The sequence below is a fragment of the Podarcis erhardii genome (genome assembly GCF_964252035.2).
Source record: "Podarcis erhardii genome assembly, chromosome: 3".
In the NCBI taxonomy this organism is placed as follows: Eukaryota; Metazoa; Chordata; class Lepidosauria; order Squamata; family Lacertidae; genus Podarcis; species Podarcis erhardii.
In genome coordinates this window covers 78,417,238-78,436,396 of record NC_138507.1, presented here as the reverse complement: position 1 = coordinate 78,436,396, position 19,159 = coordinate 78,417,238, and the positions used below count along the sequence as shown (strand labels likewise).

Sequence of the window (19,159 nt, the reverse complement as noted above, 5' to 3'; positions counted from 1 at the left end):
GTCCAACATCATCTGGGGACCCACAGGTTGAGAACCGCTGCATTGAAGGCTTGCAACCCTGCATTAGGCATCAACAGTCTGCAGTAAAATAAACTTGGGCGTTGCACCTATGCAAAGATGCCTTCTGCACTCACTGAGAAGAGAACTTAGCATACTGAATTCCACCAAGAAACATTGCAACCATATGCAGGTTTATTCAGAAACAGGGATGTAGGAGAATTCTGCTCTGAGGAGACACTTTCCACCTGCTCATTCAGTGTTCAGGAATGGAATTCACTGAAGTGAATGCAATTTGCATTTATTCGTAGAATTTTTTTATTAAAAAATCTGCAAGCCTTACATAATTAATTACTTTGTTATGGTTCTGCAGAGGAATGGAATCAGCACAGGCTAGGATGAATAAATGCCAAAATGGACATTTCTAACTTCGTTCAGCCCTACACAAAAGTCCCCACTGAGCTAACTCCCTGATTAGTGAGTGCAAGATGGAATTCTATATCAACTCTCTGCTCATTCCCACAAAATGAACTGAAGATATATCAAACCTCAATATGTTCATGATTTGGTGGCACTGGGAGAAACTGAGGTAGTCTCTTGCTCAGCCATATGGTGATGTCCCTGTTTGTATTCACTGCAAATGGTTCGTAGCCTTCTTGCAAACCACATATAGTGAAATATTTCAAGGTGCTCACTTCTTTGCCAAAGTTCATTCTGCCTACTTGTGATAATCCCAGGCTACATGCAGGTATAAAGCCTGCCAAAACAAAACAAAAACAGATGCAATCCATGAATCATAAATATTCAAAAAAATGTTTTATTTATTTACCCCTCCCCCCACAAGCCAAATGAACAAGTCTCTGAAATATATATTATCATAATTTTATCTAAATAGGAAAATGCATGCAAAAATATATAAATTCAGTACTCATGTGGAACTCCCTATATTGAAAAGGGCAAATTAGCCATATATAATATCATTCCTGGAAACAGACTTCTCAGCAAAGTAAATCAATGGTGTCAAATGTTCATTGCCACATCTGAATAGAGTCCTGGCTCCGCTAAATGCTGTAAAAATACTGCACCTCAGTTGTATTCTTATAATTTAATGTAAATTGCCTTGGGAATCAGTTGATCAAAAGGTGGAGTATAAAATAAAACTTCTTCCCACATCCATATATCTTGGATGTCTTCTTTTAAGACTTTCAAATTCCCTTTTGATGTTAGATTTAGGATAATAATAAATGTAACTAGGAACAAACCCCCAGCTGCACTTGTCTAAATTGTTGCCATTGGGATAAAACATTGTCAGTAGGGTGGGGGAGCAATTTTAACTTACCATATTTCCCTTCTTAAGAGAGGAAATCACCTCCTCCAGGTGGAAGGCAGAGCCCACTTCTGACTTCACCTGGGTGGGGAGCTTCCCATCTCTCCCAAAATGAACCTAGTGGGCAGAAACCCTCAACTCACAGCACAACTGAACAAAAGAGGAAGTTGCTGAAATGAACATGTTCAAGCTTAGAACAAAAAATTTAAGATGTGGAGAGGAAAATTCCTCTTAGACCCTGGATTACTGCAACTGCAAGTGGCTATGAATATAGGGCCAAAATAAGCAAATAGACTGCTGTCTGGTCTGTCTCAAGAAAAGTAATTTGTGCAATTCAACTTAGCTAGCAGCCTGGCAAATCTCCAACACAGGCTGTCCCCTAATAAAGGTCAAAGAGGAAACAGCAGCTCTAGTAGAATGCAAAGGTCCCTCCTGTGAGGGGGAGCTTAGTCATTCCATAGCATAATTGCAAAGTCATGCAAATAGGTGTGTTCAGTCAAGGTCCGTGTACAAGATAGTCCCAGACCTCATTCCACCCCATTCATTAATGTAAAATACAGCAGCGACATTGTTCACAGCCATATGGATGACCTTGCCAAGCACTGCTGGGAAACATTTAATATTTATTTACTTACAGAGGTGTTTTTTGTGGAGCTGCTCAGGTGCATATTTTCATTAAGATACATAATTAGGTTACGTGGATGACATGTTAAAAGACTTTTTCCTATAACAGTAAGGAAAGACTTGCCACCAAAGCCAGTTAGCAGCATAAAATAGTTTAAGAACTTACTATCACCAGCAAGTTGTGTGCTGTTTATTGCTGGAACAATTCTTTTCTCAAAATGTGCCTTATGTATTACGAAAATAAATAAAAACTTTATTAAGAGGAAAAAAAGAACTTACCATCACCAACCTCAAAGTCCTTGAATGCTAGCTCGGAACCCGAGTCATCAAGAAGGATTTCTCCATTCAGAGTGAACATCATGGTGCGCTCATTCAAGTCAACCATACAGCCTACAATATCCCCTGTCAGCCAAGAACGGCCAAAATGCTCATTTCCCTGGTGCCACCGTTGAGCCTGGGTAAGAAAGGATTTCATTATTTGAATGAAAGGCAATTAAGAGGACTGTGCCTCCAGTGTATGACTAATAAGCATCCCCAAAGATAAATTAACATGGTACTACAATTAATACTGTCATATAGCATTCTGCAAGTAGTTGCCAGCAACTGTTGGACTGCAAATCTTACAATTAGTATTGTGAAAGGTTAACAGTATTAGTGTTAAAAGATTTGTAAGGCATATTGTCATTTCAACACAAACAACAGAAGCAGAATCCAAAGAAAAATTATTTCATTTGAATAATTATAAGTTCATTGTAAGCCAACTGATTTGCTTTGCTTTTTTTGCAAATTATCATTTATTAGTGTGATAGTATTCTGGATGTTGGCTGGCTGGAACCCTGCACCAGAGAATTCATGCTAGTAGTTGAGGATGCACTGCAACATTTTGTTCCTTGACCTATGATTGAGACAGGAGCAGCTGAAGTATGGAAGGTGTGTCAGTTGGGGAGGGGGGAGAGAACAACAGTGAGCAGAGGGAGAGAGACCACTGACCTGCTCAACCCTGACAGCTTAAATATCAGAGGGGAGTAGAGTTGCAGAATACATGCCCTAGTGGTAGTCCCCTTCCACCTTGCAGGGACTAAAGAGGAATATTTCAGAAGAGGAGGGACGGTAAAGAAGGTCCCCATTCCCTCTTATTTGCTCTCCAGAGCTGATCCTCACCCACCCAGTACCTGGATAGAAAATGCTTAGGTATACAGTACAGAACAGCCTTGATTGGGAAGGGGGGGAAATGTGCTTTAGAAATAAGTCCCATTATGATTAGCACTCATATATACGATATACACATATCACTGTCTCAGGGTACAGCTTGTGGGTTGCAGTAGGCAGCTGGCTCCATTTCTGAGCCAGCAGTTGACTCCTTCCTCAAGTCACTATTTTGCAGCATGACCAGACTCTAGCTCCTGGACTTTGACATTCTAGTACAAAACAAAATAGAACCCACAAGTCTAAACTCAACCCAGAGATGGATGAATGAATAAATAAATAAATAAATACCTTGAATCCATCAAAAACAAATGCTTGTTCATCTGATCCAAGCTCTTGATCCGGTTGACAACCTGGCTTGGCCCAACCAACCCTCATGTCTCCTGCCGTCACTACTTCAAACTCAAAATACCACTTTCCTGTTTTCACTGCATATGTCTTCTCTGTTCGGAAGATCCTAAACCTTTCCATCATACCACAGAATACATCTGGTCTTGCGGCTGCAAAATTTAAAATATAATAAACATTTATTTATTTTTTGAAAATAGGAAAGTAGCTGATTGAAGGCGCTTCATCATGGTGGAGGTCCCAGCTTTTCCCAGTTACCCAGGAGCAACTTTCATTGAACACAAAAGGTCTTCATTTAGAGTAAACAAGCATAGGATTGCAGTATAAACTCCTGATAGTGAAATATGTTTCAGACCTAACCATCCATTCCTGATAGCACATCAGTGCTTCCTGCGGCTTATGAAACTTATAACAAAACATCTGGAGGATGGCTGTCATAGATGAGCAACTTATAACACCTCACTTGAAAAATGTTGTGTAATAAGAAATCTTGCTTAAGCACTAGAAAACAAAACGAAAACCAGATCTGAGATAGTTATTAAAGCCAACTACAGGAGCTAATGGGGAAAGAATGAGAACATAAATAAGAAATAATGTTTACAAATTTCCCTTTTATTTATTCATTAGGATGATTTCCTTTAAGAACTAAGATACCATTCTAAGTGAATTGGAAACAACTTCCAACATGGTAAGAAAATTGTCAAAATCAAGGAATCATGACTGAATTGAGATTTGACAGCTAAAGATGCAATCCTAACCCCACTAAGGCCCAAATAATTTCAGTAGGACTTATGTCTGAGTTGACATGGTTAGGATTGCAACCTAACATTCTTAACCATACCCAGCTTCCATGGGGCATTCCTAAATTCTGTTAGTATGTAGCACACTTTAAGAATTTGAATTTTTTATATATATAAAAGTTGCATAGTTATGATGAAAGCACTTGTATTATTGGTTTCATGTGCTTATTTAAAAAAGCAGCATTTCAATACCATGGTCTTGATCAGGAGCCTCAAGGTTATAACCATAGCCAATGAGGGTACGAACTGCTTCCCGGAGACTGTCTTTGTTTGATTTCTTGGTGCGATCATCAAGAAGGGCATAGGGGACAAGTCGAGGGTTTCGACGGTTCTTCACATCCTGACGAAAGATAAAAGTAATTAATTACGAAGTCAAGTTTTAGCAAATTTTATAAGATTTTTAAATATATATATATATTGTGTATTAGAAGATCAGGACTGAACCAAAATATCCAATGTTTAGACAAAGAGCAATTAATTGGTACAATGAATATTGTACTTAAAAATTAGGCTAATTCTGTAAAAATCACAAGTATATAAGTATACTACTTATTTAGTGTTTATACACACACACACACACACACACACACACACACACACACACAATTGGTTGTGTGTGCATATATATATGTTTCTTATGAATCAGCTTTCATACTTTGGTTCAGATATCTGAACACAATATATATATCTGTGTATGCCACCAGGCAGAAGAGGTGTCTGTACAAACATACCACAGTTTTCTTCAAAATATGCACACCTGAGAAAAGATTGAGCTACTTGTATTTTTAAAGGGGGGGTATTATTTCCCCTATTTTGTACTGTGATATCTGAATGACATTACAAAAACTGTTTCAGGATAAGCAGTCCTTGCATAATATAGCAGTAGCAGAGCTATTTTCCAAGGCAAAAAGCAAAGCACCAGAACCATTATGACTTGGATTACTGTTTGTTTGCTATAGCCAAAGCAGAGAAACCATGCTATGTGTTAGGCAACCTGACATGTATGCAAGTAATCAAAATAAGTTAATGTTCCCATTTACTCAGAAAGGGTTCATTTCACTAAAAGGCATTTCTCCATGAGAAAATATCCTTTTAGTATATGTATTAGAACGGGGCTCAACAACCTTTTTGGATCAGTGAGCACATTTCAGATTATGAGAAGGTGCTGGGGATGCCAGTCACAAAATAGTTACCATGGAAGCATGGCATAACATAAAATGGCTGCCATAGGAGGCGTGGCATAAAACCAAATTAATGTACAGTTATTGCTATTCCCCCACCCCAATAACTTCATGTTTGCTGTCAGATGTCAATTGTGTTCTGCTGGTTCTGATTGTGGAGACTGATTCCCCTGGACACACAAACTGCCACACAAAAATGCTGTTACTGTTCCCCAGTACCAGGAAAAAAATATACAAAGTGACCACATCACACTCATTCACACACACACACACACACACCCACCCCACATGAATCTCTCTCTTACACACACACACTTAACATGTACAGAGTCACATAACCATCTCTCCCTGTCCCATACAGATTAAACATACAGGCTGAATACCCCCCCCCCTCTCTCTCTCTCTCTCTCTCACACACACACACCCCACATACATCTATTCTCCTCTCTCTGCCCAAGGGCATCTTTCAATTACACAAACACCCACCCATTCAGAAAAGCATCTCCAAAGGTGAAGGAAGTGCCTGCTACTTCTTTTTCATCCAAAAAAATGCATGAGGACCATCAACCTTTTGCCCACAGGCACCACTGGGTTGGTGATCCTTATAATAAAACCATGCAACTTATGATTAACCAGATTCACTCTGAGCCCTATAAATACCTTTTCCGATAAACATGATACTGTGAGGTTTATCCCTTTTGCTTCACCCTCAGAGGCAAACTCCGTTGTCTCTCAAAACGGATGGCAACAACAACCATCTTTCATTCTTTGTTTCCCAGGGACCTTCAAAGGGTATAGCGAGCCTACATTGCCATGCAAAATCTATTTCATTTGGTGGACAAAAGTGAACCTAGTAATGTATCTATTGTGGTTTGTCTTCATTATAGTTGGAGAAGGCAGAATGAAGTTCACTATGACAAAGTACGAGAAGCTGTGACCTGGTCCAAAATGGAGACAACCAAAGCCATGGATTGTCAAAAGAAGCTCTATCGCCATGAGCAAACCAGCCATTGTGCCATGTGCTACAGCAGATGGAACAAGATGTATTTTCACCAGCTAGCCAGAATCTCTCATTTCATGGTGAATCCAATTCTAATCACTCTTTGTTGTGTGAGCATAGAGGAAGATGGACATTAAATGTAACTATGAAGTTCAACATGAGAGCATCATGATGCATGTCAAGCACCAAAATGAACATCTTTATCAGTTGCGCATGCAAATCTGCTTTGATGGACTGTGGTGTTATGATGTGGATGAAATAACAATCCACATCATAACACCACAAGATAAAATGTAACCAATGCTACCACACCCATCCATGACACTGATATTTGTTATTGACAGCCAGATAGTTCGTAAGAAGAAGAAAATGGGGTGGGGATGGAACTCATTGCTATTTAATTACCTACTACTTTTCAGATACCTGAAGATTGTTGAAGGTCTTCTTTTGTATAGCACCAATCCTGAGGAACTGAAATAACTGGAAGACTATGAAAATACACCTCTAGACCTAACCTTTGTAGGAGACAAAGTCCTATCATCATTTATATTTTGTCCTTTGTGCATAATTTATTTTTACCTTATTCTAATAGAATATTTTTTGCTCACCTACTTATCCTTTTACTAGATCTTAGCACTCTAACGAAGTGAAAATTATTATTATTTTAACTGCAGCACTGTATGTACTAAACAAAACTTGAAGTGAAAGTTTTGGTTAAGAGATTGAACAAATTAACAAAATAGAAATTGTTCCTTCTAAGGAAGGAGTTTAATAACAAATAATTTATTAAGAATTGTTAGTGCAATAGTGTCTGCACCAGTACTGTCACACCATCACAAAACATGGAATTATATCAGCAGGGATGTTCCAGCAGGAGTGAAGAGAGACGTGACTATCTGACTTACAGAATTGGATGTAGTTTGGTTGTTTAATGACATCCATTTACAACTATATATCTAGAACAGTCTTTCCCATCTCTGAGTTCCCACACATTGTAGGACAAAAACTCCTATCATCCCCAACCATTTACCATGCTGACTAGAGATAATGAAAGCAGGGGATTCAGGGTTGGAGAAGACTGCTTTAGAACATGCTCATAAAACAGATGCCTGCAATCTGGATGTGTTATTTTGAAATTTTGTTTTTGTTGGCTTCTCAAACATACCTAGACAGCCAGCATGAGAAGCAGAACTCTAAACTAGATGGCATTCTTCTTAGGCTATCGAATATTATGTAGCTTAATCATGTTTCATGTTTCAATTGAACTCGAAAATCAAGCTTTCACCTGCCCAATAACATTTTGAAAATCCAAGTTTACAGTTCACTCCAATACATCAATACTGATATTGGAAGCCTATAATCAAATACAAGCATGAGAAACAGCCAGTAGACCTAACAGTAATGCAAAGATCTCACTCCATCTCTACCCTAGCAATACGCTTGGACAGTTATGTCAATTGATCATCTGGGGAATTTCTACTCACACCCCATCCTACCCTACAGAATATCATAGGGTGGTGACCCAAGAATAGAGATTTTCTGCTCTTGCCACTGTACTATAGAAAGCCCTTCCCTCTGCCATATGTGAAGTAGCAACTATCAGTTGCTTCAGACATCTTGCAAAGACTCTTCTATAAGACTGGATCCTGTTTTATATGACTGAATATTCTGAATTTCTGTTTTATTCAATTTTATATGTTTTTATGTGTTTTTCCATTGCTGTTTTACTGGTTTTGGGCTGTGTTTTTGTATGAAAGCTATACTGCTAGTTTTTTTAAGAGTGTAACCACTTAGAGATTATTTTAAATGTTAAGCGGTATATAATTGAACTACCACAAGGGTATTTGCTTTATAGCTTGCATTAGCCTCCTGTGATAGCAAGGGTCTGGACAGGTTGCTTATACAGCAAGCATTTCTAAGATCTGCCATACATCTTAGAAAAATAGGTCACACTGCTCAACTTAAAATATTTCACAGCAAAGCTTTTAGACTATTAGGGATGTTTGTACACTACACACTCTTAACCTTCCTTTCACTTCATAATTCTATGGGAAGTGCTGAATGAGCAAAGTTCTAAGAAACTCATTGCAACACCTAACAACAGCCTCTTATAAAGAGAGTAGTTACAACAACTTGAAATGTGTAAGAAAGCAGTCCTCTCTTTTTAATAACTGAAAAGGAAAATGGGTGTCATTGCTTTTTTCCTATTTTTTACATAGATTCAATGCCATAAATCTAGCATATAATGAACTGCAGCAACTGCATTTTAATGAAAGATAGAAAATGTGAAAGTACATAGGATCCAGTGGTCCAATCCTGATGGCTATACCTGGGGCTTAGTTACTAATGGCAACCTGGATCTTAGTCACAAATCTACCTCCTCATAGGTGGATTTTGAAATGTACTGTTGAAATTAGTAATTAATTAAATACATGTTATATTTTAAATCTTGTAAGATTGTATTGACTCAAATATGACCTAAAATACAATACATCCTCCTATAAAGGGACACTGTCAAGTATTTTCATTAAGTTCAGAATTTATTTTGTGTTTGATCCAATAGTTCCCTTCTGTACACAAGAGGGGTCCTTTCATGAATGCAAGGGCCTTCAATCCAGTTTAGGCTCTCGCTAATGGAAGGGGTGGTTTTCACACATTTCCTGTTGATATTTCCTGTGCTGTTCTGGGGGGTCCCCAAGCCACTGGAGCAGATTTTCAGGGGTACAGGAGGGAGTGGGTATCACTGAAAATCACCCCTCCCCCTTCCATTAGCAGATGTTGGAGTGTCCTTTTGGTGGGAAGAACACTGGCAACACTAGATCTAACCTTTTACCATTGCAAACCAATGCACTTTTAAGAAGCTGTGCCTTACTTACAGTACTTACTTGTTTGTGATCCCTGCCATCAATGCTGTCAGCACAGTTCTGTGAAGAGGGCATACTAAATAACGTGTGGTCCTTCTGCTGGCTGGCTGGCTGGCTCTGCAGCAGCAGAATAAAAATACTGTGTACAATCATGCATAAACAGCAGCTATTGCTCTTGAAAGGTTCCTTGGAAAGAAGTGGTGGATTCCATAGAAGAAAATAAGGGATTTCCTGAATAGATTCTAACAACAGAAATGAGTAATAATAGGGACATAAACTACTTGACAGTATCCCTTTAATTTTCAGTACGGAAAATAATAAAAATTCAGCAAAGCATCTGAGTCCATCATTCAGTGGGATTGAGTTTACTTCTTACAGTAGTTTCCATGATTGATTAAAGGTGGAACTAGACCGTGAGAGGGACACAGAGCTGCCATTGTCCTATGGCTCTTCCCTCTTGTTTAATGCATGGTACGACATAGCAAGAATGCATTTGTCTACTACCAATTCCCTCCTTGACTTCATCAACTGTCACTGCAATGATACCACATTATATCACATGTTGTGTTAAACAGCACAGAGAAGGAAGGTGACATATATTTCCACCCTAAGTGTCTTTCGCAAGTTCTTTCCTACAAATTGCATGCACTGAAAGATTGTTCCTTAATATGATTTCTTCACTTGCTAGAAAAAGAGCTATGCATCAAAGCACTTTGAGCCAACGTATTGTACTGTAACATCTCACAGTAAAATCCAGCTATGACAAATGTAACCAGTGATATACTCCAGTAAGGAAGCTAAGCAGAAGCGTTAGTACAGATATCAAATAAAGGGAAGCAATGTGTTTATGAAAAACGAAGATTAGAGTCACACTACCTTTTTTCCCTCTTCTGGAATCACAATCCTTTTCATAGACCAGCCACATTTATTGTTGCCAAATCCAATTGTCCTCTCAAATTTTTTCAGACCTAATTTGCAGAGATTTTTTTTTCTGGCTACAAAATGTAACTGAAGCACCAGCCTATTTAGTTTAATCAAGGATTCAATACAAAGTTGGAAAAAATATTAGAAGGAGCAAAAAGTAGATATGCCTATTATCTACTCATTTCATCCCACTGGAACTGTCCCAGTCTAGTTTTGGAATGCTTTTCTGTGCATTCATTTGAATGGGGAACACCTGGAAGCTGGAAAAAAAATGGGAATGGTATAAATGATATTGGGACTATCGCCAATTAAAAAAAACCCCACACAGCCTTGGTCTGTAGAGGGTCTCAAGTCAGATTTTCTGGGTCAACACACGTGGAGCTAGCTTGTTTGAAATTTTGCTGGCCCAAGTCCATGTGCCAGGCTTCCATCAGTCCTGGGTAGGCTTGGCTATCCTACTCATCTTCTCTGCCCACACCTCAACCCACTTGGGCAAGCCAACCCACTTTGTACATCTCCCGGTTCAGACTACTCTTGGCTCTGGCTTATTGCAGGCAGCATAGTCTCTAAAGAGGGCTCCGACTCAAACATTTCCAGTATCCACAGCTTAAAACTTTTCAACGCAACGGCTGGTTGTGATGCTAGTTTACCGCACTCCCCACGTCATATATCTGTCATGAGTGGATATCAAGAATGCAATGTTACTTGGAAGCTAAGATCCACTGATTTTAAGAAGCTTCAGAGGTAGGCTTAAGATTGCAAGCCTAGTTACAAAAAAATATTTTAAAAAATAGCAATATAAGAAACATTTGACAGAAACTGTGGCCATTTATTTATCCCTATTGTAAAGACTACAGCAGCCTTCATAATTTCAATCAAAATATCTATAAGAAATGAAATATGAAATGCTAAATTAATCAACCAGAATACTGATAGATGCTTAACGCATTGTTTACTGAAGTACTATGTACAACTATGTTCAGTCATTATAATTTATATTAGGGCCACAAGGACTCATTCCATGGCTCTTTTGAATGACTAGGTCATTCTTGAATAATGGGAAGTGATGCTTAATGGGATTTCATTGAAACACGTTTAGAACAGTTCCTCTCATTAATAAGTATCTAGTTTTAGGAGAACAGTTTATAGGTTAGAAAAAAATTATGCTCAAACACTATTATTCTCACTATTTTCTCATAACTGTAGAATAAGAGAGGAACTCCCATTTCCGCCCACTCACCACCCATAGTTTTGTAGCCTTTATATAATTCATGTATCTTCTGATGGATGATGAAAATTGTGCAAATAAATCCCAGGAAAATGTTTTTAGGGTTTTATCTAGATTTCTGCTTTTTTTAATCACAAGAAAACATGACTCTAGAGCTCATCAGTTCCCAAATTTCCATCAATAATGTGGTGTGAATAAGAACTCTGGACATTTCTACAAATGGTGGACATTCCTGCTCTAGAAAGAATGATGTGGAATGCCAACTTATTTCCATCATTACTACATGAAATCCTTGCTGTGGTATATAACCACATACTGTGCTGAAACTTTTATTGGTGGAAATGTTTATTGTGTGAAAATAGTCAGCAATAACACAGAAACAGAAATACAATGGAGTGGTGCCTACAATAATACAGGGAATGCAGGAAAGCATAGAGTTGTGGCAAAAGAGAAAGCTCTCAGACCAACAGAAGGAAAGGTGTTTGTATCATATAGTTGATTTTATTTAAGCAGCATCTCCGGCATTCAATAATGTCAAAGGGTGTGTGTGTGTGTGTGTGTGTGTGTGTGTGTGTGTATACAAAAGCTGCTGAAGCTCTGACTTTCAGATAAAAGGTAAGCAGAAGACCACAGGCTTAAAGTTACTTCCTGGCTGTAAGCAAAATGTATTTGCAAATTTCCTACAACATGCTTAAAGCTGAATACACAATCTGGAGCGAGTCAGCTCTAACAACTAGTTTATATGCAGCAACTAATGGCTCTGAAAAATAAAGTGCATCTTGGTTTACTTCAAAAGATGCACCCAGCCACTTCAGTGAAAACTTGTGTGCCAAGGCCCCATGACTCAAGGTCACCTTGTGGATAAATAAAGCACATGAACAAGCGGGTTTTGGTTTATGGGTTTAAATAGGCAATAATAACAATAATTAATAATAATACAGTCATACCTTGGAAGGTGAATGGAATCCATTCCAGAAGTCCGTTCGACTTCCAAAACATTTGGAAACCAAAGCACAGCTTCTGATTGGCTACAGGAAGCTTCTGCAGCCAATCGGAAGCCATGGAAGCCCCATCAGACGTTCGGCCTCCAAAATAATATTCAAAAAACAGAACAATCATTTCCGGGTTTTGATAGTTTGGGAGCTGATTTGTTCGGGAGCCAAAGCATTCGAGATCCAAGGTATGACTGTAATATATTATTTATACCCCGCCCATCTGGCTGAGTTTCCCCAGCCACTCTGGGCAGCTCCCAACAGAATATTAAAAACATGATAAAACATCAAACATTAAAAACATCCCTAAACAGGGTTTCCTTCAGATGTCTTCTAAAAGTCATATAGTTGTTTATTTCCTTGACATCTGATAGGAGAGTGTTTCACAAGGTGGGCACCACTACCGAGAAAGCCCTCTGCTTGGTTCCCTGTAACCTCACTCTGTAACCCCTTGGCTGGGTCACTGCAGAGCCTGGCTGCAACACTGCCCACTGAATAAGGTATGGGGACTTTCAAAAATCCATCTGCATTAACATCAGGTGGGTATGCAGAAGTTGATGATGCTTGAAGTTTTCACTACTTGACTAAGGAACAGACATTTCTAGTGACTTAGGTTTAATACAGATAATTGATGAACAGTAAGTAACCTAGAAATACATAGTCTCAACTTAAATATGATAGAAGGGTGTAATTCACTGTTATAAATATATTGTTCCTAAAAATGAGAATATGCATATGAATTTGTGTTGTTGCAGTTGTCATCACACCATAAAGGGAAAACATACTCTTCTTTTAACACAAAACATGGATCTCAAATAAAAAGCTGATGATTGTGTCACTGCAAAAAACAAACGAAAACAAAAGAAACTTCTACATCCCGGTTAGAAATAAATAATGATGATGATGATGATGATGAACTATGATTATGTTACTGCAAAAAGCTTGTTACATTTTGAAAATTACTTTTCTATAACATAGTGGTAATTTAGTTACAAAGGTTGTATTCATTAGAACTCAGTTTTCCAACTGTGAAATGCTACTGTACTTTTTGGCAGGACTGAAGATGCTTATTTTTTTAGTATATTGAGTATAGTAGCTTGATACAATGACAATGTTTGGATGTTAAATCTCAATTTACCAAACTCAATACATAAACAATACATTTGCCTATGTATGCAGCCTCTTTGTTCCTTTCTTCAAGCTGCGAACAAACAAACCAGGAAGTCTTCAATTAAGAATAGCTTCCTGTTTTGCTTAAACAAGGAAACTATGGTTACATCTTTCGAACATGTCAGGATATTAAACTATAGCTTGAAATTGGATTTAAATACTAGTTTGTTCCAGAAGTAGTAACCATAGGTTCATGGGTTTGGTTAATTAGAGGCTTTGTGGTTTAATTGTGACTTGTGCAGAGAGAGAAGAATGAAGGGCTTAATTTACAGGGGAAAGGTTCATTCATAGCTCAATGATCACATTTGCAACAGATTTCTATAGAGTTTTTTTGTAAGGAAAATTATATTTACTTCAATAATAATTTACTATACTTTACTCCCCCCCCCCCCCCGCCATAGAATGCACATGCACACACCTCACCCTGATGCCATTCCTTGGAGACTGAGGTCCCAACTCAATGGAATGGTAAGGTTAAGAAATCATCCCAGGACCCAGAAGATTTTAATAACTACCCCAGTTGTAAATATCTCCTTCCAAGGAAAGGTTCTTGAGCAAGTGGTCACCATCCAGCTCCAGACTACCTTGGACAAGAATGATTTAATAGAACCATTTTGATTGGGGTTTAGGCCTGGTTTTGGCACAGAAACTGCATTGGTTGCCTTGCACAAATATCTCTATTGGGGGAAAGGGTGTGTGTGTGTGTGTGTGTGTGTGTGTCCCTGTTGATTCGCCTTGATCTCTCAGCAGCTTTCAATGCCATGAAGCAAGGTGTTCTTCTGGAGCAGCTGTCTGAATTTGGACTGGGTGGCACTGTGTTGCGATGAGTCCAGGCTTACTTGGATGGCCACCCCCAGAGAGTGGTACTTGGGGTATACTACTCGACTGTCTTCAATTGGGTTGATCCAAAAGGGTTGATCTTATCCCCCATGCTGTTTAACATCTACATGAAGCTGCTGATCAAAGCAATCCAGAGATTTGGAGTGAGTTCATATGGAGAGTTGTCTTTGAGATATTATAGCCCTGGTGTGGTGTAGTGGTTAAGAGCGGCAGACTCCTAATCTGGTGAACCGGGTTCACATTTCCGCTCCTCCATGTGCAGCTGCTGGGTGACCTTGGGCTAGTCACACTTCTTTGAAGTCTCTCAGCCCCACTCACCTCACAGAGTGTTTGTTGTGGGGAAGGAAGGGAAAGGAGAATGTTAGCCACTTTGAGACTCCTTAGGGTAGTGATAAAGCGGGATATCAAATCCAAACTCTTCTGGTCCATAAAGACCACTTCTCCTCCATATTAATCAGTTGGGAACTGGGCATTTTATGTATCTTGCATTGTTAGTGTTTTAAATTTTCTCTAGGGTTCTTTTAATAGCTTTTTATTGGGTTTTATAAACAAGCATCATAGTATAATAAATAATACAAATAAATAGACCAAGCCTTTTCATGTCGTCTGTATATCACAAAAATAACACAATAAATTTGCAATAATATCTGTAACGTAAGTTTCATTATTAATGGTCAATGTGTAAGTGCTTGGTTTGTGAATTAGTTTAAACAAAAACAGAGGGGAAACAGGATAGAACAGAAGTAACAGATAACATTAAGCATTGCAGAGCTAAACACCTAATCAGGAGCCCTTGTGGTTTTGCTTAGATTAAATATTGAGTAATGGTCATTTTTGCTCAATGAAGCAATATGAAGTGTAGGCATATTGATGAACGTGTGTTGAAAGTGAAAACAATGTATGTTTAAATTTAAATTTACATCAACCAGATTCAGCCAGTTGCTGATGGGGGAGGGGGAATTGTTCATTTTCTGAATTACTGACATATGCTATGAGATTAAACCACATTTCGGTAAAGCCATTTTTTTTATCTGTCCACAAGTCAACCATAGTTTATTAGTCAACCTCTCAAGGAGGGCTGTTTCCCAAACTGTTTTGTACCAGTTATCTAGTGTTGTGCCAGAAAGGTCTTTCCAGTGTCTCATTACGTTGCATTTGCCACTTGATATAAATGGTTTGTTAATTCTTAATTGTGTAAATCTGGATTGTTGCCTTGAAGGTCAGTGAGTTCTGTGAATGCTTTACGATCCTGATTCATCAGAGGTTGGCTGAAAAGATTCTACTTTTTGGTGGTCTTTAAATATTTTTGAGATAACTACAATCTTGGAGTTGTACCATGTTTGGAGGATGGGTGATCCTCTCATTAGGTCATTAAATAGGTGGACCATATATGGTAAACATGTTTCTTTGAATTGTTTATAATACTTGGAAGTGAAACCATCTGGTCCTCAGGCCAATAATTTTTTAAGAACAATGTCAATTTCTAATAGAATTTTTCTCTGGTTTTAAATTGTATTTATGTGCTATAGCTTATTGTCAAGTTGCTTAATATTAACAACAGACCTCAATGCAGCAATCTTCTATGTTCAATTTTCAGTTAAAAAGCAAAAAGTGGCATGATTTAAAGCATCAAAAGAGTACCCACATACCATCTTTCACTTGGGGGCCTTTTTCCTTAGCAGGTTTGCATCCATAATCTGAATATTACTGTAGGAAAAAAGACTTCGGGGGATGGGCTGTGGGATTCAGAGAAGTGGAATGAGTTGGTAGGGTTCAGCACCCCTTTCCAATGCTCCTTTGAGGCTTTAAATCATATCCCTCCCCAGCTTCAGACATGATGGGTACAGATACTGGTCTACCTGCGTAGTTGAATGAATAACTCATTCAAATTTAAAAGCTGTAAGTCAAATGAATCAAGTGACTGTATTTCAGGCTTAAAGGAAACATAAACAAAACTTTAATACCCCTGATCACTGCCACTTAAATCTTCAGGTAACATGTTTGATTCCCAGTCACTAATAAAAGCATTTCTTATACATGGAATTGCAAATGAATCGATTTGTTCTAGATGGCATATTAAAACAAGTTTTGCCTTCTTTAAGTAGTTATCTAAGCACATAGAAACTATCCTTACTTGTCTCCAAGGAACCCACCACACCTACCCAAATCAAATCCTGATTCCCAAAGTGGTTATTCCAAATAGTTTGACTAATTACGGTGTTCATTACTTCTGGGACATTTAGCACTGGAAGTATATAATTAAACATACGATCAAAATATGTATTTATTTACTTTTATTTTTAAAAAAAATGTTGGCCATTTTCCCTTTCGCAGGGCAACTCAAAGCAACTGTAGAGAAAACAGAAATTGGCACAAACTCCAGTAGTCATATTCATCTGCTTTACCACCCACCCTCAAAATATCATTTGAGTTCCACAATATCTGCAGTTATCAGTGAACTTTCAAGCATCCACCAGGGACTTACCTGCTGAATTCCATATGTCCAACCCTGCCTGATACGATCCCTTGCCCATACATTGTGAGCATTCTCTGCAAGTTTATCAACCATAGCTTCCTGAGAAGGGGTCAGTTTGATACAACTCAGATCCATAGGAGCAGGCTTGTATCCACTAGACAATAGATAACTGTTAGATGAGAGTAAAATACTTCAATGAAATCACTTTTATATGCATGTCTCTCAACATTTTAAAACAGCAAAACACAGCAAAACAAGGTGACATACATGAGGTTTATTACAGCAAAATCCTGTTCTCTGAACCAGAATTATATTCAACTCATGCGGTCTTAGTAGGCTACTTGAACAGCTGGTAGTATTATTACTATTATTATAGTAACTGGTACGACAATAAAGTGTTTCATCACCAATTAAAAATATTAAAATTTCAACCATATAATAAAAGTTGATTGCACTCTTTGTTTACGGTTATGCTGAATGTTTGGGGCAAGCATTTTCAGCATGAAACAAAGAGTGATTTTCCCCCTCACAGTTTTTCCTGAAAGAATATTAAACATTTTGAGGAAAGTATTTTATTCATCTCTTTGAAAGCCACCATTGTCATTAGCACACTTCTTAAGACTGTCTTAAAATTTTTAAGATTGTGAGGCATTAATTACATACTTTCTTAAACAAAGAACCAGAAAGTAGTGATCAAATATAGAAACACATGAAGGTATAGATCTTCATCCCATTGTAACAGATCAAGCCAGTAACTAATGTGGAGCAACAGTAGTCCTAGTATTCTGACAGGTCTACGAAAGGGAAATAATAATAAGTAGGACAAGCAAATGGGGCAAGTTTTTTCTCAGTCAGTTGCTGATGAGGGGTGTGATTTCTCCCTCAAACTGAGGCAATAGCATGCATATCCCAAGAAGGCAAAATGGGTTTTCTCAGTATGAATGAACAGCGGTAGGGTGGGCGGGGGGGGGGAGTATTTGGCATATCCTGCACAACAAATGCTGTACAGCACTGATGGCCAAACTTGGTCCTCCAGCTGTTTTGGGACTACAGTTCCCATCATCCCATCATCCCTGACCACTGGTCCTGTTAGCTAGGCTTGATGGGAGTCTGGCCAGGCTCAGTTGAGATGAGAAAGCTGCATGTAGTACCATGGACAATTTGGTTGGCGTCATAAATCTGAGACATCATTAAAATGATGGCCTTGAGCCCAAGAACAGAGGAAGCTACAAAGCGATCAGTTCAAAGATACTCAGGAAGCTAGCAGAGGTTGCCTATGCGATTGCTTGTTCACACACTCCTCTGTCTGTTCTTCCCCAATCTCATTCTGGTGGAGCTCAAGAACTGTGGTGATAACCACCGTTTCACCTTCTTGACCTCTCTTTCACTTGCCTCCATTGCCTTATCTAAGTGATGGGGCAAGGTAGACTTCCCACTCACACAGCTGAACTGTTGCAACTGCATTTGCTTACCATTAGAAGAGAACCTCCAAGAGCCCATGATTATCAATTTGACTCAAGGAAGTACAGTGATATGATATACACACAAGTGAGACTGGACAGAAAGGCAGGCTCCGACTTTACACACACCTACACATCTTCCATTTTATTTTCTGAATTTAAACTTACTTCTTTGGAAGTTTTAGTTGCTTCACTTTTTCCTCAGCATGCTCATCAGCAATCCCAACATGACAACCTAGCGCCAACAGTGTTCTGGAGGAGAAAATCAATAGCTTATAGGAACTTAAATTGGCATGTTGAATAGCAAAGCTACAATTGCTAGGTTTGTGGAGAAAGATGTTTGCAAGATAAAAATAATAATTCCTAGAACCTGTGGGCCAGGTTTTGGTATCTCCCTTCAAAACTACTTTTTTTGGATTGTATTTATACAATACATTACTCACTGAGAGAAGCATTCACACACACCCCACGGAGCCCATTGCCCAGCTCTGCCTGGCTTGCATTTATGAGCTAGTATGGGCAAGGAGACAGGCAGATCGTTTCACTCGTCCAAGCAGCCTGCCCACATCCTCAGAGATAACAGGTTGAAACTGATCCTATACAACTTGACTAAACAGAGCTCTGGCACTCTCCCGCCCCAGCCCTCCTACCACAGTGGAGTCTACCTCTTCAGGAATCTGAACCTGGTTAGCTCCGCATTCCAGTAGGCCACCAGGGAATCA

The 19,159-nt window shown here is 38.7% G+C and overlaps 1 protein-coding gene across 18 annotated transcripts in view; it reads right to left on the bottom strand.

The window, feature by feature from the left end:
- RYR2 (ryanodine receptor 2) overlaps positions 1 to 19,159 on the bottom strand; it is a 253,156-nt gene that overhangs the window by 122,409 nt on the left and 111,588 nt on the right. For 7 of the 18 annotated variants that reach the window (XM_081856307.1, XM_081856320.1, XM_081856322.1 and 4 more), the window contains 7 exons: positions 18,606 to 18,689; positions 16,987 to 17,146; positions 9,360 to 9,464; positions 4,495 to 4,642; positions 3,446 to 3,654; positions 2,228 to 2,402; positions 546 to 754 (listed from right to left, as the gene is read on the bottom strand). In XM_081856307.1, coding sequence (XP_081712433.1) covers positions 546 to 754; positions 2,228 to 2,402; positions 3,446 to 3,654; positions 4,495 to 4,642; positions 9,360 to 9,464; positions 16,987 to 17,146; positions 18,606 to 18,689 — 1,090 coding nt within the window. The remainder of the gene's footprint in view (positions 1 to 545; positions 755 to 2,227; positions 2,403 to 3,445; positions 3,655 to 4,494; positions 4,643 to 9,359; positions 9,465 to 16,986; positions 17,147 to 18,605; positions 18,690 to 19,159) is intronic. The other 11 variants (XM_081856310.1, XM_081856311.1, XM_081856315.1 and 8 more) reach the window with 2 other exon arrangements.